Source organism: Trachypithecus francoisi, unplaced genomic scaffold (assembly GCF_009764315.1).
Source record: "Trachypithecus francoisi isolate TF-2019V2 unplaced genomic scaffold, Tfra_2.0 Lachesis_group2, whole genome shotgun sequence".
Lineage (NCBI taxonomy): Eukaryota > Metazoa > Chordata > Mammalia > Primates > Cercopithecidae > Trachypithecus > Trachypithecus francoisi.
In genome coordinates this window covers 118,338,246-118,364,229 of record NW_022681465.1, presented here as the reverse complement: position 1 = coordinate 118,364,229, position 25,984 = coordinate 118,338,246, and the positions used below count along the sequence as shown (strand labels likewise).

The window sequence follows — 25,984 nt, the reverse complement described above, 5'->3', positions numbered from 1 at the left end:
CTGACATCCTGGGACAGGCCCTGGGAAATAAGACCTTGAAGGATGGGTTCTTGGAAGGTAACATCACCAGATTCCTCAAGCTCCAGCCCATGGGAGTTTGAGGAGAGACACGCCAGGTCCCAAACTGACCTAGATCTTCCCACCATATTCCCTTGTTCAGCCTGTGCCTGGCAAAACACTGATGTGGAAGACACAAGTGACTCAATCAATTAATCCCTAGACTCAAGCTCTGAGAGGCATGATTTCTTGTCTGTTTTATTCTTTGATGAATTTCCAGTACCTAGAAGAGTGCCCGGCACTTAGTAAGTGTCTAAGAAATATATATTGAATGGATGAATCCATCAATAAATGAGTGAATTAAGCAATGAATCAATGAATTACTAGAAGTGAAGTTCCCTGAGGGCCGGGATTTTTTCCCACATTCTTTGATAAATCCCCAGGGTCTGGAATCGAGCCTTGGCACACGAGAGGTATGAGTTAATGCATATGAACAAATGACCAAAGCGGCCACTGAATCAATGACCCATTAGAATGGAATCTTCCTGAAAGCAAGGATTCCCATCTGTTCTAAGGCTGCCTTCTCAGTGCCTGGTGTAGAGTAATGTTGAATTCAAAGAATGAATGAATGAATGAATGTGCAAGGCCCTAGCTCTCAGTGCAAAGACCACAGATCGACCAGAAAGCATGAGACACAGAGGCCACCCTGCGCCCGCCCTGCCACCAGCCACCACTCGCCTCATGGTTTTTTTAAATAATTTGTCTGTTGTTTTTAATTGTTGAGGCAGTAATACTTGGTTCATGAAACTGCAATATACAGAGAGGTGAAATAAATAGCTTATATATATATATATATATATATATATATAATATAGCTGGTTTTAAAATATTCCCTTATCATTGGTGTACTAGGTCACGTGAGTCACGGAAGGTCGATAGCAGCATCCTCCAGAACTGCGAGCAAGGCAGGGTCACCATGATTGGACGAGGCGTCTGTCGTCGGGAGGTCGAGGCGCGGAGAATTCCCAGGGGCACGCCTTCCCTGCGCGGTGTCTCGGGGCAGCTTGCAGCGGACAATAAATAAATGACTGCAAACCAGAGAGCGATTTTTGTTGGAGTTTGGGGCAGGGATAGAGGACTGGGAAAATTCGGGGGAGTTTGTTGGTGGGCAGAGTACTACTTTCTCTTTGTTTTTCTTTTTGTTTTTTTTCCTTTCAGAACCTTTGGGAAAAAGGACTTTGGTTTCTCGAAGTGTCGGTTTCCTCATTCAAGTCCTCCTCTGGGGACGAGTTTAGAGTTGTCTGTTCCTAGAGAGAGACAAGCACCTGTGGGTTGACTACAGTCCCTTTGCATGAGTCTTTTGCCATCGGGGGGTTTCAAGTCAACAATAAAATCCTTATCACCCCTCCCCCCAAGAGTTTTGGTTCAGTTTTGTCTTCTTTTAAACACAATGTACAAAAATAGAGCTTCTTCCTTATTTTTCATGTAAAAATATTCCTCTGATGCAGTTCTCTGGGAGTGTGAGTGTGGCCAGGGCGACCTGAGGGGCCGCGGCGGGGTGGCCTAGGCGGGGTGTGTGGGCCGGATCCGACGGGACCTCTTGGTCACCGTCGTGTACTTGAAGGGCTTCTGAAGCTCCGGCTGCCCCTTGGGGTAGCGCTTCATGAAATGCACGTCCTGCTGGTTCTCCCGGGTCTTGGGACCCTTCCGCGGCCGCCCCTTCTTGGTGAAGCCCACGTACCAGCCGGAGTACTTCGCCGACATCAGGGCCGTGTAGTTGTTCTCCAGAACCTTCTCGATGAACACACACTCCTTGCTGGTGCCATCGGGCTGCAGGGGAGAGAGGGGGAGTATTCAAGAAAAAACAATGACTCAGCGATGCTCGCTAAAGCACAGTGAGGAAGGTTTTTTTCAGGACCATTGCGATCGTTGTAGGGACAACTGTAAGGAGGTTTTGCAGAGAGGGAGAGAGATTGAACTCAACTCTGAATACAGCACAGGCAGGTGGGGGTTTATAACCAAGGAGCAGAGTGGAAAATGACTAAGAGAAAACATCGAGGGTGTGGGGGATTCTGGCTAAAGCCACCTAACAGGGTTTTTGCTGAGGACAAGCCAGGGTGACCAGACATCACCTGGGTGATGGAGGAGGATGAGGACCCTGATCATATATCAAGAGTGGGGGGTTCTTGCTAAAATGACTGATCAGGGCTCTTGCTAAAACTGGATTTTACAAAGAAGTGCACAGATGGGCCTAAGAGAAGGTTCAAGAGCCTGACTCTAGTTTGGCCAAGTGAAGACTCTTTGTTAGGAGGCGAGAAAGGGGACAGTAGGTACAAGGGGCATGGGCAGAAGGCTGTGGCTGGGGCAGCACAGGAGAAAGAGCCTTCACTTCCTGGATGTGTGGAGTAAACTTTTGTTACTGGCTCCTGCATCTTTCCCCCACCCTCCAATTAGGTAACAGACTCCCACTGTCATTCAGAAATCTATTCCTGGCTAGGTGCGGTGGCTCACGCCTGTAATCCCAGCACTTTGGGAGGCCGAGGCGGGTGGATCACCTGAGGTCAGGAGTTTGAGACCAGCCTGACCAACATGAAGAAATCCTGTCTCTACTAAAAATACAAAAATTAGCTGGGCGTGGTGGCGCATGCCTGTAATCCCAGCTACTCGGGAGGCTGAGGCAGGAGAATCTCTTGAACCCAGGAGGTAGAGGTTGCGGTGAGCCGAGATTGCGCCATTGCACTCCAGCCTAGGCAATAAGAGCGAAACTCCATCTCCAAAAAAGAAAGAAAGAAATCTATTCCTTCTTCCCCACTCTCCACCCTCATAGCCCAGGGGCTCCACCTCATCCCTATCAGAGCAAGATATCCAGACACTATTTTCCCTTTGGCCTCAGTGATTGGCTCACAGGTGAGCAAGTGACCCAAGCCATCCAATCAGAGTGTTCCTTGAGACCTTTTCTAGGCAACCCCAAACATAGATGGATTTAAACTGGAGGAGTTTGTAAGGCTGAAGCAGAGGCAGCCACTTTATCACCATGGGGGCAGATCCTGTCTGACAGTGAAGCCAACACAGATAAAGCAAAGCCAAGGAGGGGAGAAGAAGAGAAACTACATACTGGTCACATCATTTGGGCTCTAGGTGGCATCATTTGGGCTCTAGATCCAGCCACGTCTGAAGCTCAAGTTACCTCACGGTTATGTGAGCCAATAATGGCTCGTTTCCTTTAAACCAGGTGATGATACTGTGTTCTATCGCGTACAACAGAAATGAGTCCTGATAGATTTGCATAAAACCTGACATTAAATCAGCAACTCAGCTATAACTCAGCTCCACTGTGATCTAGTTAAACATAAATTACATGCCATGTGGGATGTGGTGCATTTTAATACTTGGTATGAAGTAAGGTGGGGGCCTCCAATAACAAGAGATTTCACATGGCCAAAGTCCAAACTGTGCCATCAGTTGTGGGATCTCAGGCTCCTGGGCCGATGTGTGAAATCCCTTGGGAGTCTGGGTATGCTGGGCAAGGAGCACCAGATCTGGAGTCAGAAAACAAACGACCTCTAACACTTCCCTTGCATAACCTCAGGCCAGTCAGTCCCACTCTGTAAACCTCAAATTCCTCATCTACCTAATGGGAACAATGACTTCTGCATCATAGAGACACTGTAGGAGTGATGCAAAAAACGAATCTGACACACAGTAGTAGCTTGCTAGATTATTCCTGAAGGGCAGTTGTTCCTGACAGGGCTCTCTTGGATCTGATCTGGACAGGGGGTGGTGGGGAGGCAGGGTTTTAGTCTCCTCTCTGAGACAGCCGAATTGCTCGATGGGGAAGAGTGGGAAACACACAAAGTTGGAAGGCCTGAATTAGCAGCACTCGAGTTTCCAACTAACATCTCCAAATTTAGGCCGGGCCCACTCCTCGTTACGGACGGATGCCCAGCCAAGCTGGAAGCCCAGCGGTCTGGCTGTATGTGGAGACTGAAGTGCAAGTTCCAGCCTTTTGTTTGAAGTGGAAAACAGGCTGGAGCTTCCAGGAACGTTCACCTTTGAGCAGAGGGCAAGCTTGGGCCCTCCAGACAAAGTGCTGAACTTTGCAGAAAGGGACAGGCAGCGTAAGAAAACACTCTCTGGAGGATGAGATCTTTCGAGGAGGCTGCAGAACAGGCAGGGGCAGGCCTGGGACACAAACGTGGGACCCAGAGGACACTATGGGTGGCGTGAGCAGCAAAGATCTATTGTGAGGAAAGCCAGGGTAAGCATGCAAGGCAGGTGGAGAGGAGTAGTCCCTGGGCTCTGGGTACCCCATGGAAAATTCTGGATGCTGCCTGTCCAACCTGAATCCAGGTTCTTTGCCTGGTCTCAACCAAAGAGTAGGAGCAAACAGACTAAAGGCTACACTATGATGTTTCCCCATCCTAGAATACCTGCCACTGCCTGGAAAATGGCTTTCATCTCTCCAGGCTCAGCTCAAAAACTGCCTCCTATGGGAAGCCTTCCAGGACTGCCCTTTATCTCCCTGGGCAATTCCTCTTCCTCATTCAAGACTCCATTCAAGTGTCAAGTCTTACTGGGCTCACATACTCCATCTTCTGAACCCTATTCCTTCTCCCCACACCCCAACAGAGAAATTCCATATCTGCTGGCCTCTGCATTAGCCCAAGTGCCTGCTGAGGTCAGGGCTGCTTCTCAGTTCTCTTGTTGCTGAGCACAGGCCTTAGCTCAAGACAGAGGTGCCCCGAGCATTTGGGGTTGAACGTATTTTCGTGAGGATGGAAACGGTGGGATGATACATGAAAGGGGTTTCCTCCTGAAGAAAACAGACTCTCCCTCCTGGATCTGTTGTCAATGTCCCAGAGACAATCATAAGCTATGAGAGGTCCCTCCTGGGACACACTGATTAGGGAGACAAAGCAAGCTGAGCCCTAGAAATTGTCTAGCCCACTTGGTCTCCCTACTCATTCATTAACCATTTATTGATTGCCAACTACAGGCCAAACATTGCTACTTCCATTGCTGCATTTCATCCTCTTCTTCGACTCTGCTTGGTAGAAGAAAGCAGAGCTCAGAAGCAAATTGGTTTGCCCAAGGTCATGGAGCTTGTAAGTGGCAGAGCTGGGATTTGAACTTGCCCTAGCCACTGCAGCTCACTTCTCCTCTGCCCAGTTCCAGAGAGGTCCGCAACGGGAAAGGGTGGCGAGGAGCAGGTGCTGCCCATCAAAACATCTCACCTCCCCCAGGCCTACATAGCCACCATTGGCACAAAGCGAGGTTTTGGATGTACAAGGAGCTACCCAGTGCCAGATACACAGGCTCAGTGCATGCCTGGGTTCACTTAAAAGGGTTGAATGGCTTTGGCTGAAATTCACAAATCTTGGGAACCAGCCCTGGGGCTATGATGATCACAAGTTCCCCTCCACGACCTCAGGCAAAAATGGATAAGCACCTAACAGCACGCTACACCTGGGCTAGACACTTGCCTCTGCCCCTGGCTACCTCTATGACCCTGCTCACCATAGCAGAAATTCCAAAAACACCTATGCTTGGGCCCGGCCCCCGGAAACTCTGACACAATTAGTTCAGGCAAGGCAGAAGCATCAGTATGTAGAGAGTAAGTGAATATTCCATCCCAGAACCCTGATGATGTAGCAGAACTTGATCTCTTTCCTACTACCACCTCCAACCTCTCGCAACCCAAACTGGAGCCCTAGTCCTTCGATTTGATCTGAAGATGGAATCCTGATGACCTCCTCTGGCCCCTAGATCCAATCTTACCTGAAACTAGAACTACCCCCCGGACTGCTGTTTGTTGTTGTTGTTGTTGTTTGCTATATAAGCCCCATATTCCCTTTTTGCTTAAGGCATTTTAGATTAAGTTTCAGCCATTTGCAACCAAAGTCATCTTAACGAAGGTGTGCTGGTGGGCAGAGCACTCCCCTGACCTGAAAAGGTCTGTGGCTCTATGTTGCCCCAAAAAGGACTCATCAGTGATCGCAACAGGTGGTGGCAGATGAGAAAAATACAACCTGGGTTGCATCTCCAGAGATGGGAAAAAAAAATGCCTAGCACATCATGCTAGACACTCAACCACTGTTTACCACATGAAAGGAAGAGCCACCTCCTGGGCCAGGTGACATGGGTTCCAGAGGGGTAGCAAGGAGAAGGGGGGCCGCCTGAGCATGCAGCGGCCGGGACAGAGCTTTGGCATCTGATTAGTACAATGCAGCAGAAAGAGGAACTCCAGCAAGGGCCTGCAACCTCTGGAAAGCTCTGTCAAGGGCTTGATGCAGGGACCCTTGCTGTGGCCAGAGATGTGCAGGGTTGGCACACAGATGGCCCAAGGAAGCTGTCCCATTGAGCCACTCCAAAGGAGTCGGCACTGGAGCTGAGACCAGGCATTCCCACAGGTGAAGAAGTGACCTTGTGACCCGGCTCCAAAGGGAAAGGGACTAACACTTAGCAAGTGCCTACTTGCCTACTAAGTGCCTGGATGATCACTCCCATTTTACAGATGAGGACGCTGAGGCTCAGCAAGTCCAGGGGGCTTAGACTCCCTTGGGTTGATGTGGATAATTCAGGCTGTAGCTTAAAAGTCAATCCACAGACAGCAGGAAACATGTTTCTAATTTTCTTTGGTGCCCCCAGAGCCCTTTGGCCAGGTACACAGATCTCAAATGAATGGATGCAGAATCGGCCCTCAGGGAGCTCCCAGTGTGACAGAGGATGCAGGGACAAAGACAAACAGTGATAACCCAGGTCAGCAGACAGGCAACAAGGGGCTGCGCGAGGGCCTGTGGGGCTCCGGGGTGGGTGGGCTGACAGAGGGGTCCGGGAATGACCAGCCAGGACTCTGGGCAAGTGGACAGAGGGAAGGGCAGGCCCGGCAGAGGGCCCAAAGACCCCGTCCCTGGAGCAGTGGTGTTCAGTGCCACGCATCTGGAGCATAAGGAATCCATGTGCCCGGGGAGGCTCCCCAGGGCCTTCCGCGTCCCATAGCAAGGTGGGAGGACCCATGGATGGGTTTGGAGCTGGGTGGGGGTGGAGGGCAGGCCATGTGCTGCCCTCCAAGGCCACATGTGCTGTAGAAAGCCGAAGGTGGGCAGCGGGGAAAGGCCTGGAGGTGCAGAGGCCACACACCAGGGACTGGGGCAACGATTTCCGGGATGGTAGGAGGCCACAACAGGGGCCGTGGCAGGGGTTAGGACAGGAGGGGACTCCCAGGACCTGAGGCCCGACCGGGCAGGGAGGCTGTGGCGAGGACCGCAGCCCAGGAGCCAGATTCCCACCTCCGGGGCCAGAGAGTGAGGGGGCGCTGGGCGGGGCAGAGGTCAAGCCTGGACAGGTGGATTTGGGGGCGTCCTCAAGTCCCCCGGGTGGGCCCAGAAGACAGGAGGCTGGCAAGGGATGGGGGCGGGCGTGGAGGCCGGGGCGGGAGCGGGGGAGGCGCCGGGGGCCGGGGCCCGGCCTCCCTCCGCTGCGCCAGGGCGCGCCGCGCCAGCTGAACCGTCACCAATATTAATGACGGGAGAGAGGGCGAGGGGGCAGGAAATCGGAGCCGGCTCCTGTGGAAGCGGTGACTCAGCGGCTAGCCCGCGGGCGGGAGGCGGCCGGCGGCGGGGTGGGGGGGCGGCCCGAGGGGACGGGGCTGCTCTTTTGACCCCCGCGTGGCCCTCCTGGGGTCAGGATGCCGGGAACCGCGCGCAGACGGCGAGGGCGGGCCGCGGCGTGGGCACGGGCACTGGCTGGTGCCGCTGGCCCCTCCTGGGCGAGAAAGAAAAACGAGCCGAAAACTCAAAGCAGGTTGGGCCTGGGAGGCGGCCCAGGCGGGCAGGAGAACAAAGCGCCTGACGCGGGGCTGGGCCGCGCCGCCACAGGAAACGACCGGCCAGGCCAGGGGGACCGGCCAGGCCAGGGGGACCCGGCGCCCGCGCCCCAGTCCGCGGCCCCGGCCCCGACCCCCCTCGCCGGCCGGCCGGCTTTGCAACGGCGGAAAGTGAATCACTAATTAAAACCACTCCTCGGCATCCCGGAGCCGCGCTCTGTGGATTACTATTATTTTGCTGTTTGAGAAGCCTCAGTTGGTGTGGGCAGTGCGGCTGGAATCCTTTCCTTCCAAACCAGGCTTTGAATCCCGCCGAGCTCTAGTGTGGGACCTGGGACAAGTGCCCGGGCGTGGCCGAGCCTCGGCTTCCTCATCTGTGGAATGGGGATGGTAGCGGTGGCAGCCTCCTGGGATTCACTGGAAGCGTTTCAGTTCAGTGCCAGGCAGAAAGTCGGTGCTCAATTAGCAGAGGCTATTATGACTGTAATTATTAACAAAATAATGCGACAATGCCCTGACTGGGATTCCTGGCCTGTTACATCCTCCCTAGCCTCTTGGGTATGGGGGAGGGGGGAGGGATAAGACTTGGGGAATTCAAAAAATCAAAAACATAGCTTCAGCAAGACTGAAGTCATCTCCCCCATCCCCAACAAGATGTAATGAACCGCAAATAATCAGCCAGGGCATTGTCCCCAAGCACAAGCCCATCCCCCTTGAAATCCAGGCCTACCCTCCACCCCACTCCACCTATCCAGGCAGAACCCCATCAATCCTGGTTACACAAGCTGGATATGGGAGTCAGTCCCTGCAGAGAGAAGAGGACAGAAAACGTGACCCTACCATAGAGCTCCTGTGGATAACACCTTCCATTGGAACACCCAGAGGAAGCCAGTTCCTGACTTCTGCAAACAAGTGCATCCAGGAAACGAACAGGGGTGCTGAGAAGCAGCATCATTGGAGACTGAGATCTCCACACAAGTGGGTCTCCCCAACCTGAGGGTCCCCCCGACCTGCACCCTCCCCTGCCTCCGCCCTAATTTGTTACATGCAGCTCTCTTGCTTCAAAGTAATAAAGTAATAAAAGTTTCAAAGTAATAAAATCTTCCTGAAATGCTAGAACCATGAGGCCCAGCGCTGACAAGGCAGCCAGGTTCTAGAGGCCACTGCTGCAGGACGGCGCTATAAGCCCCTGGCGATTGTTAAAATGATCGCTGCAGTCACAGCCCTTGGCCTGCTGGTTCCTTGCTCCCAGAGTCAGGGATAGGTAGCCGGGGTGCCCCAGAGCCCCTCAAGGATCCTCCCACTATCAAGCAAGCCAGAGCTCCACACCCAGCAGGAGAGACCAGGGCCCTATGTGCACCGTAAGTCATAGCCATGGATACCTCAGCCTGGTGAGCTCAAGTGCCCAGGGAAGAGAAGTGGGGGATGGGGTGGGGTGAAAGAAAGAGATTACAGTCTCTCTCTCTCACACACACACACACACACACACACACACACACACACGGCCTGTTTTCCATTTGGGGCTGACAGTGCCACAGACACATTGTTCCAGCTCCCAGAGCTGCCAGAGGGGAAGCCCAAGTTCCCAGGAATCCCAAAGTGTCACTCACCTTCCCCACCAGCTTGCCTTTGCGGTTCATGCACAGGTAGAATTCCGTCTCCTTGCCCTTGATCCGGACTTGACTACCGAAGGTGTCTGTCTCCACTAGGAGCTGGGCTTCGAAAGGCAGAAGGAGAACAAGACACATTTTATTACCAGGGGCAGTGGCTTGGTCTAAAGGCTCAGTGACATGGTCCCTGATCCTATCTTTGGTCCCTCACTCCCCCAAAATCAGGCATGGGGAGGCCTAACAAGTCCCACAGGACAGATGCCTAAATAACCACAGAGAAGTCAGAGAAGTAGCAGTCCCTGCCCCTCAGGCAGGGAGACGGAAGCTGCCTATCACCTGTTCCCTTCCCTCCAGCCTCTCTTGGCTCCACTTGGGATCCAGATGGCTCCAGCCAGAAGGGAGTTCTGCCCCTTGTGGCTAAACACCAGTGTGCCCTTCTCCCCATCGTCACCCACCTTCCCCAGCCCCTCAACTCTACTGCACCAAACAGGACAAAGAGCCGTGCAAAAAACCCATTTCCCAAAGCAGGACAGACAGCCATACCAAAAGGCCATTATCCCAAGCAGGACAGGCAGCAGTGCAAATAACTCCATCCCCCAAACCCAAAGCAAGACAGACAATCATAAAAAAAACCCCATTCCCCAAATCAGGACAGATGCCATACAAATAACCACAGAGAAGTAGCTAAGGGGACCAAGGGGACAGACAGACACAGATGCAGGCATGTGCATGCACACCTCCCCCGCCTTCAGGACGCCAAGCTATTTCCTCCAAAAGTTAGGTCTATGGCCCCTTCCTGCAGAGCCAACATCTGGAGCCCCTGCTAGTGCCCCCTGGCACCTTTACCCTGGCTCTTCATAGCAGGAAGGGCACGGGGAGTGAGGTGCGAGCTCCCTGGAAAAGGGGATGCAGAGTATTCCACTGCCCTCCATGGAGGCCACCAAAGCTGAAGGGTAATTAACTCCCAGGAGCCCAGAAATTCCAGTCAGGACCCAATTCCCCCTGCGATCCCCCCAGGGTGGGAGACCCCATGCTACACCATCCATGCTCCACAAAGCCTCCCTCAGGATGAGGGGTCCAGAGCGGATCCCCCAAAGCCCTGCCTGAACAAGGACATCAAGCAGGCAAAGAGTGACTGTCCCTTGATTAGGTGTGCTGTATCCAAATCAAATTTTCCTCTCCCTCTTCCAGCCCACATTTTTCTCCCCAGAAGGCTGCTGTGTGACTTTGGGTAGGCCACACGCCCTCTCTTAGCTGTCTGTCCTCTCTGGTCTTAAACCCCTGTGCCTGACTCCCCAATACCACCTGCTTTCTTTGCCTGTGACCGCCCCCCTCCCAATTCATGCACTCTTTCTCCTGACCCCTTGCTTCCTAGCCCCTGCCCCTCCCTCACCCACAAAAGTTTAATTTCAGTGACAAGGGACTTGCTTCTCCATAACAAAAATCATAGCCCCAAATTCCTGAGTACAGTATCCTTGGAGCCACAAAGAGTATACCTCAGTGCCCCTAAAATACACTAGGTATGATTTTAATAAAAAAAAATTACAAATATAGATCCTGGTGCCCTGCTGTGAAAATTAAAACCATCTGGAACTTGAGATTTCCAATAATTAATCTAGCCCTCCTTTGACACCACTACTAATTAAAATACGATACCCACCTTTCCAAGAGGGAAAAAAAGAAGAATTTACATAAAATTTAAAGATCTAACAAGAATTTAGTAACTCTAGAAACAAGGGGAGGCACATTCTTCCCTCCACCTCCCCCTAGCCCTGGTCAACACTGAGTCAGGGATATTTACCAACGCTGAGATGGCGGTGGGTACAAGCCCCTGATCCTCCCTGTTCCCCTTAAGTCAAACTCCCTGTCATTTCGTCTGTGAACTCCCTCCCCAGGGCCAAACATCACTGCAGCTCTGAAACTTGCTTTCTCCATCTCTTCGCAAAGCTCAGGCCCCACAGCGGGTGAGGAGTTATGGGGGCATCAGGACAATTTCGGGCGCTTCTGATGAGGGGGAAAGGTGAGAGCTTTAGGGTGCACAAATCTGGGTATGAATCCACGGCCCCAACCGTATGACCCTGGGTCTCAGTTTCTTCTCCTGTAAAATGGGGGTATAATCTTCAATAGTTATTGTGAGGATTATACAAAATGATGCTGTGAAGAGCTTAGCACTCTGTTCTCAGAGGTCAGGGAGAGAAAACTCAATAAATGTTACTTTTCCTACCAACTGCAAAACCAAACTGTTTTCCCAAAAGAAAAGAAAAACGAAAATACAGTGGAAGGAAATCGGCGGTGTCTGCAAGGGGGGAGGAGCAGCAGAGCTTCCCTCCCCAGGTCTTGAGCTATGACCTGAACTTCCCAGTATCCTTCAGGGCTGCAGGCATCCCACACTGTAAAATCCATCAAAAAATGCCTGGGCTGGGGCTCACCGGGTCTAGTTTCCTTCTGGCATTGCCATCCTAGGCTGTGTGACCTTGAGCAAGTCATATCCCACTCTGAGCCTCAGTTTCCCTACCTGTGCAAGGGTGAGGAGCTTGACCCTATTCTCCTTCTCCTTGGGATTAGGAAGTGGGGTCTAGCAGAGGGGCAGGGATGGGAGATGCAGGAAGTAGGTAAAGCCACTGAGCTGGGGCCCAGACAACCCCAAGTAGGCCCAAGGGGGAGACTCCCTCTCGGCCCTTCCCAGCATATGCCTGGGCCTCTGTCCTCACAACAGTTCCTGCTGTGCTCCCCTTAGAGCGCACTGAACCATCCATCCCCATGAGATTGGGTGCCTTTGTCCCTATTCTACAGTGTAGGAAACTTAGATTCAGAGCATCAACCTGGTAACAGGGGCTGACCTCAGGACTGCCTGCCTCTTTCTACTGGGGCCTGGGCTCCAGGGGAGAGGCCCCCAGCTCTGGAGGGACAGGCCTCCCAGCGCAACCCCCACCCTTCACCAGCCAGCACCACCAAAGGAAGCAAGCCCTGGCCTTTGCCTGGCTGTCCAAAGGGCCTGGGGCAGAGGTTGCACCTCCACCCCACAACAAGCCTCAGCACCCCCACCCCAGCATGGGGAGGGTCTGCGCCTGGCCGGCACGCCAGGGGAGCCAGAAGTCTGTTCTCTCCCCGACCGCAGCATGCGATGGAGTGACCTAGACTCCACTCAGCACATGACATCATGAGGAGGGAGCCGGGCCAGAATTATGTAAAGTCTTTGGGGAGTAATAGCAGCAGCAGTTCTCAGAGAGAGAGAGAGAGAGAGAGGGAGAGAGAAAACGAGACAGAGAGAGAGACAGGAGAAGGAGAAGAGAGAGACACCACCCAGGCCAGGTCCTCAGCATCACGCACCCACTCTCATGACCCAAGCCCCCAGGATGCTGCTCTCAAGAGCTGAAAACTTCATCCGGGCTCAGGCACAGCTCCATTCGTGGGGCCTGCACCAGGCCAGGCAGAGGAGTTGATGACATTACCTCACCCTGCTCATCAGACTTCCTCACGGCCCCGGCCAGGCCACTGTGCCCTCCAGCCTGCACAATTCAACAGCCCCCTCCCCTTGCCATTCTCACCCCCATCCACCTCTCCTCCACACCGCAGCCAGAGGAATCCTTTCAAAATATAAATTTGCCAGGCGCTGTGGCTCATGCCTGTAATCCTAGCACTTTGGGAGGCCGAGGCAGGTGGATCACCTGAGGTCAGGAGTTCGAACCCAGCCTGGCCAACATGATGAAACCCCATCTCTACTAAAAAAAAAAAAAATACAAAAATTAGCCGGGCATGGTGGTGCACACCTGTAGTCCCAGCTACTCAGGAGGCTGAGGCAGGAGAATCACTTGAACCCAGGAGGCAGAGGTTGCAGTGAGCAGAGATCATGCCATTGCACTCCAGCCTGGGCGACAGAGTGAGACCCCATCTCAAAAAATAAAATAAAAAATATATCAATTTAATTTTGTCCCTTCTCTGCTAAAGACCTCCTAGGGATCCCCAACCCACATAGAAGAACATGTAAACTCTTCACTGGGACCGACACAGGCCACACAGCCTGGCCCCTGTGGGCCAGCCCCGCCTCCCTTCCTTGCTGCTCCGCTCTAGCATACCAAGCATGCTCCTGCCGCAGGGCCCCTGCACATGCCGTTCCTCTGCCTGGAGGCTGCTTTGCCCAGAGCTTCCAGAGTGGCTCCTCATCTCCTAGGTTGTGGCACAAATATTGCCCCTCAGAGAGGCCTTCCCAGACCATGATGTCTAATGCTGGCACCACCCTCCCCAGCCCAGCCCTACCCCATTCCCCTGCTCCATTTTCCTGAGAGCTCTTCTCCGAAACTCTTACTTTTATTGTCGGTCTCCACCCAGCAGAAAGTAAGCTCCACGAGGACAAGAACCTGACTGTCTTATCACCACTCTGACTTCCAGCGCCTATCCCACACCTGGCTCAGAGTGAGTGACCAGCAAGCCAGTTTTAATAAGCTCATCAACAGCCTTGTGGTGTGGAGATGACTAACACCATTCACTGGCTAATGAAAATGAAATTCAGGGAGGTGAAGTGGCTTGCCTGACTCACATGGCTGGGAAGAGCAGGGTAAGGTCTGAGTCCAGTGTCTGATTTCACAGTCAATGCCCTTCACCACTGTGCGCCTTCCTGGTGTGACTCTCGGTGCTACTTGCAGGAACCATGGGCTCCCACCCACCCATCCCCAGCCTCAGTGACACAGCAGAAAACCTTTTCCCTCTCTGGGCCAGATCTAGGTAACCTCTGAGGCCTCTTTCAGTTCTACCACACTGGTAAGTATCAGTAACTGACACTTCTTTAGAGTTTATGATGTGTTGGGCATTGTCCTAACTACCTTACATGCATTATCTCATTTAATTCTTACCACCATCCTAGGAGGTTTGAACTATTGTTATTATCCCCAATTTACAGATGAGAAAACCAAGTCCCACAGTCACACAGTGATAGAGCTGAGATCCAAGCCCAGGCAGTCCGACCCAGAAGTCTCGGACTTTGCCTGTCTACCCCAGCCCTCACTTCTCAGAGGCCCCAGTCCCTTTCCTGAGGAGCGAGTGAGTGAACAGTGAAGGAGGCAGGAGGATCTTCTCTCTGGCCCCACTTTCTTTGGGCAGCAGTTAGTGGCGGGGATGTCCACCTTCCCTCAGCTCCACTTCCAAATGACTTTGAGGAAGGAGGGAGCCCCTAGGGTCACCCTGAGAAAGATACCTTTGATATCAGGAGAGGGGGAAGCCCTCAGGACCACCCAGGGCTGGGCTGCGACCACAGCCAGAGAGAGACAAGGCAGGTTTCAGATCTGATCAAGAGGAGAAAAGGCTGCATGAAACAAGACGAATACAAAAAGGGAAGCCCCGGGCCACAGCTGCCCGAGAAGGAAGGCCCACAGAGCCTGTCTCCCCAGGGCTCCGCACAGAGCAGGAGCCCAGAGGCCACCCAGGGCTGGGGCCCAGGAGAGTGGTGTAAAGAAAAAGGGCTCAAGGCTCTGCTCCCTTCTCCAGCATCCAGAGAGGAGAGCAGCAAAGGGGAAAGAGCGCAGGAAGGGAGCTGGAGAGAAAACTTTCTACAAAAAAACTCACGTTGTCTCTTCCCACTTTAATGCCTGCAGCAAAAACGACTAAATAATGATGGTAACAGTACTAGTTATCTGAGCATCTACCATGTGTCAGGCAATGTTAAGTGTGAATGTGGGGCGGTGGCTCAAGCCTGAAACCCCAGCACTTTGGGAGGCCAAGGCAGGCAGATCACCTGAGGTCAGGAGTTCGAGACCAGCCTGACCAACGTGGTGAAACCCTGTCTCTAATAAAAATACAAAGATTAGCTGGGTGTGGTGGCATGTGCCTGTAATCCCAGCTACTCGGGAGGCTAAGGCAGGAGAATCACCCGAACCTGGGAGGCGGAGGTTGCAGTGAGCTGAGATTGCACCACTGCACTCCAGCCTGGGCTATAGGGCAAACTACATTTAAAAAACAAACAAACAAACAAACAAAACAGAGTGTGAATATGGAATATCTCATTTGATCGTCACAACAGCCCTATGAGATAGGAAATATTACTCCATTTTACAGATGAAGAAACTAAGTCAGTTATGCAGATAAGTTAAAAGGACCAGGATTTGAACACAGGCAGAGCAAGGCCAGAGCCAGTCTGAGACAGATGGAGATTCTGACCGAGGTATGCAGGCAGAGTGGGAACAGACATTACGCAGGCTGGTGATGACAGAAAAGGGAAGTGGCATTGACTGATTGACTGATTGTTTGACTAATCCCAGTGTGCTTCCCCAGCCAGGTTTCCTAGAGGGTGATCCGGGGCCTTGCTGTGAAGACTTTGGGTTTGAAGGGTAGGAAACAGCAGGGAAAGACTCAGAGAGGCAGCCAGAGGCCTGGAGAGAGACACAGCACAGAGACAGAGCTGAATCCCACAGACGCAGGGGACAAGACCCAAAGAGGCAGAACCCAAGAGAACAAAGCTGGAGGGTGAGTTTGTTTTCCCCAAGCCTGGGGTAAAGTCCCCGAGACCCGCAAGAGCAGCAGGGGAGCTGGGAGCCAGCGAGGGGCTGGGCCCCCGGTCTGGGGCCCTGCGAGGGCTGGACAGTAGCTGGCCAGCCACAAAGATCCCAGTGCTGACAGAGCTGCTGGCTGCTCTCCAGGCGTCTTCCCCCAGTGAAGAACCATCCTCACTGCAGACAGCACTGAGGGGTCACCCCGAGTCAGCCCTCCCTCCTTCCCTACTGAAGGCAGACCAGGTCTTGAGAGAGGGAGAGAGAGGTGGAGTTGGAGGAGAAGGTATCCTTTCTGGAGTCGCTTCCCCGTCCACTGTCACACACACACCCATGCACATACACATACACTGCTGTATATGGTCTTTTCTCAAAGGTGCCCAGTTTCCTTTCTCCGTATGGACACACCAGAAAGTCGGGGGGAAAATCAATAGGGTTCATCGGGAGCTCTATTTAACCCTCGCTGTAGCTCTAGTGCCGCCATGTCAGTCAGGGGGTTGGTGAGGTGTGGATGGTCCTCCCTGGGGACAGAAGTTGTGGGACATGAGCTCAGAGGGGCAGGGGTTTAGGTGGAGATAGGAAGTTCCATTCCCAGCTGGGAGAGCTCCTGGGGAAAGCTGGGTCTGATGATCACCCTATCCCCATTGCACAGTGCAAGGTTGGCTGGATAGAAAGGAAGGGTGGTGGGAAAGGAGGGAGGGAGCACTGATTTGCCAAGCACCTACTGTGCACTGAGATCTGTGCCAAACAGAAAGAAGCCCCTTTGCCCCAATGCGCCAGGGGAAATGATATCTGCCACACACCCCGACACACACAGGCGTCACCCATACATTCACTTGCTCAAGCATACACTGAGAGCGTCTTCGTGGCTGGCCCTGTGTACTGGGGATGCAGGAGTGAACAAGACAGAAAAAACCTCTACCCTCCAGGAGTTTACACTCTAAACACGGGAGACAGATAGTGGGTAACTAAATATATAACAGAAGGTCAGATAGTGACAAGTGCTAGGAAGTGGGGACAGAGCTGGGGACTCTCTGCTACGGGGACAATAGTACAGAAGCCTGAGTGGGTGAGGGAGCAGGCCGGGGGATATCTGGGAGAAGAGCACTCTCAGGACAGCAAATGCAAAGGCCCTCAGATGGACAGTGCTAGGGCGTTTACAGGATGCCCGGAAGGCTGCTGTGGCTGCGGCCACATGAGCAAGGAGCTGAGGCAGAGCCTGAGGCTGCAACAGGATCAGGAGCCAGGCACACCAGGCCTGCAAGCTGACTCAAGGACATGAGTTTTACTCGAAGTGAGACGAGCACCTCTGCGCTGTGGAGGAACACGCTCACATGTTGGGATGTGCGTGGAAAATGGACCATGGGGGCTCAACTCTGAGACTAGGGGTCCCTGCTACGTCAGCCACCCAACCAGTCCAAAGGACCTCTGGCAACTACCGGAACGAGGGAAATGGGGATGAGAGGACCTCCTCCCAGCTCCACCACCAACTCAGCAATAGCCCTGAAGCGCCCACCTTCCGCCCTGTGTGAGCCACTGAGGGCAGCCCCCGGTTCCGCTTTGAGTTGCCCGTACATATTTTATGCATCCTTCTGGACGCCTTTAAAGGGGCCTTGCTCTCTGCCAGGCCTTGTGCTGGACATGGCGACATGGCAAAGAGCAAGACAAGGTCACTCCTTCCAAGGAGCTCACACTCTCACAGGGCATCAGCCACGTCAACAGATGGTTCCACCGCAGCAGGACCCTTGTTGGGACAAGGACGAGCACAGGGGCTCCGGGGCTCTGCACCCAGCCTGGGGGCTCAGGGAAGCATCTGCACTGGGGCCGCTGACTCCCTGCGAAGCTGGAATCACAGACTTACCCCATGCCTGAGCTGGAGGAAGCTGCAGAGTACCAGCTGCATACCCTTTACCCCACCCACATTACAGGTGGGGAAACTGAGGCTCAGGGAGAGAACGGGTGGGCTCACAGTCACGTGGAAAGTTCATAGCCTAGGTTCTTCCTACTCAAAGCCAGCCTCTAATAAGGAACAGGGGACCCTAGACTGAAGGCTCCTTGATGACTGGGATGAGGCATGTCACTCACCACAGCAGCCCCCTCCCCTGGTGCTTGTGCTTGGTAATTTATGTAGAATGAATAAGTGAGTGAGGGGAGACACACCCAATCAGGGCAGCCAAAGGCCCTCCTCCCTCATGGGGGCAGAGACCTTGCTGCTGGGAATCACCGGAGGACGCCTCCTCTACCTGCATCTAGCCTGCCAGGGTTCCACTGACAGCAGACAGGAGCACAGCTGCTTCTTCCCTCAGGTCCTTTCTGGAAGCCTCTGGAACCAGTACCTGATGGCAGCTCCTCACCTGAGCCCACAACAGCACCACCGCCCCACACACCCATAGTAAGGAGGTCAGGTGGTGATTATTAATACTGGTTTAATGATCATATAATCTTTGGGCAAAAGATTCTCCCATTTCAATTTCCCTGTTTGTAGAAGAGGAAACAGGATCAGAAAGGCTAACTCAGATCCACAGTCTCCCACTCAAAAGTGGTGGAGCCAAGATTCAAATCCCATTGGATTCCCGAGTTGACAAGCTCAGTCCTCCAAATACCATCTCCCTGGCTAGCAGGGCCCCTGTGCTGGCCTGCCCAGGGTTATTCCGGCGCTGTCAGTCTGGAGGCTGGCCGACGGCAAAATAGGGTTTTTCAATCATTTTTTTTTCTCAAACAGAGAAATCTTTTTTCAAATAAAAGCAGGCAGGAATATCCAATCATAAGGTTTCGTAAACTTTAAAAGCAGAGTTGCCCCAGAAACTCCCCGATGCTGGAGTCTCCCTGCGTGTGGGCTCAGCTGGCCCCTCCTTCTGAGGAGTTGGTGCCTCCCCCTCTCGCCACATCCCAGGCTTAGGAACATCCACCTTGAGGGCAGGTGGAGGGGGCCTTCTCCTCCCCACTTGGCAGATAAAGAAACTAAGCCCAGTCATGGAGGCTCTTCCCCAGCTCTGCAGGATGCTCAGTGGCAGAGCTGCGGCTGGAACTCAGTGTCCTGCTTGTCATTCCAGTGGTGTTTTTTGACATGGCAACTGCCTGCAGGACAGAGTATCCAGCACCAAGGGCAAGAAGAGGGGAGGCTGATATTATCCCAGGTGGGCAGGATGTCCCTCCCCTACAACCTCCCACCTGCCAGACATTCAACTACCTAAGTCTCCAGCCTTCTGGCCAGCTGTGCTCTCCCTCCAGAACCCAAAGCAAGGCTGAGAAAGTCCCTTATTCCTGGAGCGGCCCACTCTCTGAGCCCCTAAAGGTTTTCGGTACTGGGAAAGCTTTAGGGGGCCACAGGGAGACCCTCTTGCAGAATGCCAAGGTGCAGAAGGCCCACTGACATCTAAGCAGATTTCACTGAAGGACCACCCACTCCTGTGCAGCAGGCCAAGAGCCCCTCGTGCCCACCCACAGAGCCAGCACCTCAGGATTCTGGCCTTTACAGAGGCAAATCTGAGTTTCTGAGTGTCTGTGGTGATTCCAGATTCCAGGTGTTTACAGGGATGTATCCGTGGTGTTTGCTGAGACTCTGAGACTGCATGTTATCAAATCACACGATTCTGACAAAGTGTGTGGTACATCTCAGACTGCATCATTCTCAGTGGGAGCAGGTTCCTGAACTGAACTGTCCTGGGCGCCCTGGCCGCCCTCCCCCCTGAGATAAGGCAGGCCCCTAATGCAGAGCAGCCCCACCCTCCTGCCCTGGCTTGGCCACATAAATCACCCTCCCAATAATATTTGTATTGATTACCTAGATTGGAAGCCTCAATTGGCTCCATTGTCTCACTTCCTCTCCCCGGGCTCACAGATGGGGTCCCTTGGCCTCATCTGTGTTTCTAATGTGGCATTTAAATGGAGCAGCAGCAGCAAGGCCCTGCACTGCCCTGGGTGTCGGGGGTCGGAGGAGTACAGAAACATATTCCTTGAGAGAGGATCATAAAATCTTAGAAAGTGTGGTGCTGGCAGAGAAGCCAAGAAGGCCTAGTCCCTAGGTACTGGAAGTGCCGCCCACTGGCCCCGACCAGGCACTTGTCAAATGCAGCAGCTCAGGCCCCGCCCCCAAGACCCACTGAACCAACACAGGCATTTGGACAGGATCCCTCTGTGGTCACACGCATGTTACACTTAAGAAGCATGGCGGGGCGCGGTGGATCATGCCTGTAATCCCAGCATTTTGGGAGGTCAAGGCGGGTGGGTCACCTGAGGTCAAGAGTTCGAGACCACCCTGGCCAACACAGCGAAACCCCGTCTCTACTGAAAATACAAAAACTAGCCAGGCGTGGTGGCGGGTGCCTGTAGTCCCAGCTTCTCGGGAGGCTGAAGCAGGAGAATTGCTTGAACCCGGGAGGCAGAGGTTGCAGTGGGCTGAGATCGTGCCACTGCACTCTCCAGCCTGGGCAACACAGCAAGAGTCTGTCTCAAAAAAAAAAAAAAGCAGCAGCAGCAGCACTGCTTTAGCCCAACCATTGCATCGTGCAGAAGAGAAACCAAGGCCCAGAGAAGGCAAAGGGCTTGTCTGAAGTCACACAGCAGGAAAGATTCCCTGAGTTCCCAGTTCAGGCAGAGGGAATGAGAGGGCGAGTTGCTTCTGGGGTGAGGGGCCAGCCATTTCTGGGCTCCCCTCCCTCTCGAGCTCCCGCCTCCTGTCTCAGGGTGTGGACAGATGGTTCAGACCAGAGTCTGACCCCCCTGTACTCTCCCAGCCTGGAGGGGCCAATGAGAGCTCCGGGGACTCCCCAGAAGGGCACCTCCTCCCGCCACGGCCAGCCAGCTGCCCCTTCTGGCAGCGACTGGACAGCAGATCCCAGGGAAAACCACCACCTGGGTCAGCCCAGCACAGCCAGGCGTCTGTGGAGGGGGGCACGAGGGATGGGAGGCCCCATAGAGGCGGCCAGCAGAGGGCCTGGGAGAGGTGGGGAGGAGGGAAGCTGTGGTCCGAAGAAGGGAAGCAGAGCTGGTGGGGAGGGGGACAGAGAGGTGGACAGAAACAAAACAGGGAACGAGGAAGAGCCGGGAAAGGAAGAAGGGGAAAGAGAGTGGAAGGGGAGCAGAGGCGGTGAACAGTGATGTCGGGGAGAAGGGAGGCAGCTGGCCCGGAGGTGCACAAGCCCAGTGTGGCCCAGCCCTACCCAGCCTGGCCTGGCCTGGCCCGGCCCAGCCCCCAGTGACGGTGCAGCTGCCACACTTGGGCCCTACTATGAGGTCAGTCCTGCCCCGGGGCTGAGGGAAAATAAATGGTGTCCAAGATAAAAGGTCCAAGAAATTATTTGTCTTGTTGTCATGTCCTGACTGCAACGGGCAGGGCTGGCAGGCAGGCGGGGCATCATCCCCAAAACACTCAGGCTGGCAGGTTCGGCCCCACACACAGGACCACAGCCCCAGATCCCCAGAACCTGGGCCTGAGAAGGCAGGAATGGGTGGGGGCAGGTGCTTTCCCGGTGAGTGGCAAGGACCAGGAGGCCTCGCAGCGGTCTCCGCTTTTCCTGCCTGGCAATTTTAAATAAATAATCTGTGTGGTATTTGCTCAGTGTCTGTCTAGGCCAGATGCCCTCCAAGCTCTGGGAAGGCGGAGCGCTGCCTGTTTCGCTCACTGCTGAGCACCTTTGTGGACCAGCGGCTTGAGATGTCTCACTCCTCCCAGCCATTGCAGAGGCAGCACAGGCAGGGGAGTGGGGAGAGTTCCCAATAACTCCAGGAGGGTTGGGCAGTTCCAGGGTCAAGGGCAGGTCAACAGGACCATGGCCCAAGGTGTTACGCGTGCCATGTATCACAGGTGCACAGGCTCAAGCTCAAGCACCCATATGCACACGTGCACATAACACACACACTAGGCTGATTTCCACCACCAGCAGCTTCCAAAAAGCATCACCTAGAGGCTCCTGCCCCTTGAAGGGGCCGAACCTGGGGCTGGTGAGTGGTGGCATGGGAGCAGCCACCTGCTTTAGGCCATCCCAGGCAAGCCACTGATACCACAGCAAATGCCACTTAGGGGGCATTTACCAGCCAAAGAACTTCTCATTCACATCTTCAGTAAGTACTCCTGACAATGCTCTCAAGGATTCACTATTGCATCCCCATTTTCCATTTTACAGATCAGGAAACAGACCCAGAAAGGATCAGTGCCAGGTCCAAGATCACACAGCCAGGACCAGCAGAGCTGGCGTTTGAACTTGAGGTCTCTGAGGCCAGGAAGGACATGTATACCAGGTAGGAGAAGAGGGTTGGCACATACCATACTTGTCCCCATCCTCGCCGCGGGCACTGATCCTGCGGCCCAGGACCTGGATGTGTTTTCCACTGGTCCGGCTGTAGAGCTGGTACAGCCGCAGCTGCTTACGGCTCACATCGTCCCGAGCCCGCGTCTGGTTCTCTACGTGGATGCGGAAGTCCACGTTCTCCTCGGCAACCAGCACCTGGGCAGGGAAAGGGACATAATGAGCCACCCCAGATGTCCCAGACCCACTGCATGCAGGAGCCAGCCACGCCCACCACAAAGACCAAGGGCTTCTCTACACTGGCTCTGAGCCAGGCCGTGGCACACACTGATAACCACCCCCTCACTACCCCCATTCAAAGACAACGCAAATGGGGCTCTGAGAGGTGAGGCAAGTTGCCCAAGGTGGTCCAGCCAGAAAGTGGCAAAGCTAAGAATCAGGTCTAGGTCTATGTGACAACAAAGCTTCTCTTTCCACCACAGGCCCCGTTAAAGCAAGAACAATTCTCGGTAAAGTGGTGGGGCAGTGCCCCTACCCTGATTCCATCCCAGGGTAGCTGTGAGGACTAAGTGAGCAAATGGGAAGAGAAGTACTCAAATCCATATGGAGATGGGTAAGGAACGAGAGCGGATGGAACGCTGCGTCCGTGGGGACAGAGGAAGGCCTGGAGAGCCTCATCCGGGGATCCAACAGGCCAAGTCCTCTGTGACTTTGCGCCCTGCAGCTGATGCTGGGGTCTCCTCCTCACACCCTAAGGGTCCTCATGCTCACTCCCACACCAAACATTTGCCCACATCCTTAACTCCTCTGGGGAAGCCTTTGTTTTGCATCTGCCACCAAAATTCCAGCTCCCTTGAGGCTTAGCTTGTGCCTGTCCACATCCTTCAGGAAGCCTTCTCTGGTTACACCAACACATACCGCGCTCATCTTCCTTCCCCTCTCATTGGGACGACTTGCACCTGCCTCCTCAGTGGCCTTCTGCTTCCACTCTCGCCTTCTGGTAGTCTCTCTTCTACCAAACCCAATCCCCTCTTCACACTCTCCGGGGTTTCCCATCACGCTTCGGGGAAGGACTCCTCCGAGGCCTCAAGGCCCTGCAAGGTGAGCCGCTGAATGCTTCTCCACCTTCCTCTCCCACCACTCCCTCCCCACCAGCCACGCTGGCCACTGGCCACCTTGGCATGGCTCTGGGCATTCCAAAATCAAAGCACACTCCTGCCCCAGGGCCTTTGTACTTGTTCTTCCCTCTGCTTTGATGCTCTATCTCAGATCCTTACATTCTAACCCCTTGAGCTCACTCGGGTCTCTGCTCAAATGTCACCTCCTCATGCAGGCCTTCCTGGACCCCTTTCTGAAGCCACCTCCAGCTCTGACACTCTCCCTCCCCCCACCATGCTTTGTGCTTCTTTCCAGCACTTTTCTGGGTTCTGTCTTTTGGCCCCAGTAGACTGGTAGCACCATCAAAAAAAAGAGAGAGAGAGAGAGAGAGAAAGAGAAAGCTGGAGCAGTGTCTCTCATTTGCCACTATATCCGCAGCACCTAACACGGTAGAAACTCAAACCCTTCTTGAATGGATGCATGAACAAATGTTGAAAAGGCCTGGAGTCCTGTTGTGCCCTACACCCTGCTAGTTGTATGCATGTCCTATCCCATGTCAACCATAAGGCTGAGCCATTCCTGAAGCCCAGACAGCATTCTGGGTTTGTCCCCTGCGTGCCCACAAAGTCTATCACAATGCTAGGCACAAGGGACCCCCATTACCACGCTGGCACAGCCCCACTCAGCCCATGGCAGAGTTCTTAGGACCCTGGCTGCCAAAACATCTGTCTCACCTCTCAGTTGTGAGCTCCCAAGGGCAGGCATGTGTTTCCTTCATTTGCTACAGTAGGATCTCTGTCCCCAAGCAGACCTGCATGTACCTCCTGATCCTGGACTGGGCCCGCAGGTATGTCAGCAGGACCACATTGTTGAACCTTCACGATTGTCCTCAGGGCGGAAGCATCATCCCACATTACGGATGAGGAAACTGAGCAGTAACGCAGAATTAACCCCAGGCCTTGTGACCCCAAAGACTGTGTTTCCTGTGCCCCACCCCTGCAGGCAGCCCCAGGCCACTGCCTTGCAGGGCCCTGCCTGCCCCACCAGTGCCATCAGGAGCTGGCCCTGGGTTCAAAACCCAGGGTGTGCCACTCTCCAGCTAAGGGACCTTATGCAAGTTATTAAACTCTAGTGCCTGTTTCCTCGCCTATAAAATAGGGTGATGACAACAGCACCCTCCTCGTGAGTGGCTGTAAAGATTAAACATATAAAGCCATATATTAAGCGCTCAGAGCCGTGCCTGGCTCACTAGGGGTAACTAGTGGGAGAACACAAGGGAGTTTTTCACGGGGCTCTAGGTGAAGCCCTGCAAACCAGATTAGCATGTGGGAAAATGCTATTGCTTTTCATAGTCCTGACAACCATGCACCATGAGAACGCTTTTCACCCACACTGAACGGATGCAGACACTATGGCCCAGAAAAGTTAAGTCCATTGCTCCAAACCACACAGCCCAGTGAGGCAGGGCCTGGTCTGCTGGCCCACCAAGTGTGCCCCCCTTCACTTCCCCTTCCCTCAGCGGCCACACACATCACCACTCCACCACTCGCAGCCCGGGTCTGATACCTGGGGCCCGCCTCCTTCCACATCCTGCTGCTCAGGGACAGAAGAACTCCAGTGCCCCTGAGGCCCACACCTGGTGGGCATTTGTCTGGAAGACGCCCCACCCGTGGCCTTTGACCTTCCTGGAATGACTTCCGGAGGTGGCTAGCCCTGTCCCCTCCCCCAAGGGCAGGCCTCTGGCATCCCCTCCCTGTCCTCCAACTCTGCTCCTCCTCACAGGAGACCTTATCGACCAGAGGTCAAACCAATCTCCTTCCCCCGGGTCCCCGAGGGGAGCTGCCCTGCCCCAGAAGCCGGCCTCCCATTAATGATTTTCTCCCTGCCCCACTGGACAGAGGCAGCGTGGGTGACCCAGGGTCAGCAGGGGCTATCAGGTGGCACTTCCCCAGGATGCGGGAGGGAACAATCCATCTTGCCCAGCTCTCACCATTGAAGCCCCACTCTGTGGCCAGATCAACTCCCAGGGAGGTGGCGGGGGGTGGCCTCTAGTTTGGAAACAAGGTCCGTTCTCCTGGAAAGGCAGGAGGCACCCCGGGCTTCGCAGGCAAGACCTCTGGAGGGTGTGACACCCCCCACCCCAAAGCCTTTCCTAGCCCCACCTCCCAGGCTGGGTGAGGGCCCCCAAACACTCTACTGCAATGGCTTATTGTCCCAAGTCCAGTGTGACTGGTTCATCCCTGAATCTCAGCTCTGCCCTCAGAAGGCAACCAGCAAACACATGCCAAAAGGCTGAGGCCAAAAGCGAGGGAAACCTGGAGGCCAACATCAGCCCTCCCACTTACCAGCCAGAGTGCCCCACAGAGGGATGTGTTAAGGCAACTGACTGCTCAGCATTCCTCTGTTCCAGACACTCTGCTAAGAAGACCCCTAGGCCAGTCGCGGTGGCTCAGCACTTTGGGAGGCCGAGGTGGGCGGATCGCTTGAGGCCAGGAGTTCAAGACCAGCTTGAGGAGTTCAACACCATCTTAACATACTGAAACCCCGTCTCTACTGAAAATACAAAAATTAGCCAGGTGTGGTGGTGCACGCCTGTAATCCCAGATACCCAAGAGACTGAGGCTGGAGAATCACTTGAACCCGGGAGGCAGAGGTTGCCACGAGCAGAGATCGCACCACTCCAGCCTGGGTGACAGAGTGAGAATCTGTCTGAAATAAATAAATAAA

General features: G+C 54.1%; 1 protein-coding gene across 1 annotated transcript in view; it reads right to left on the bottom strand.

Annotated features, from left to right (window-relative positions):
• Positions 1-742: 742 nt before the first annotated feature.
• FGF18 (fibroblast growth factor 18) overlaps positions 743-25,984 on the bottom strand; it is a 38,176-nt gene continuing 12,934 nt past the window's right edge. Inside the window, exons 3-5 of the mRNA XM_033180286.1 lie at positions 22,177-22,357; positions 9,433-9,539; positions 743-1,827 (exon numbers count right to left, since the gene is read on the bottom strand). Of these exons, the coding sequence (XP_033036177.1) occupies positions 1,561-1,827; positions 9,433-9,539; positions 22,177-22,357 (555 nt within the window). The 3' untranslated portion in view covers positions 743-1,560. The remainder of the gene's footprint in view (positions 1,828-9,432; positions 9,540-22,176; positions 22,358-25,984) is intronic.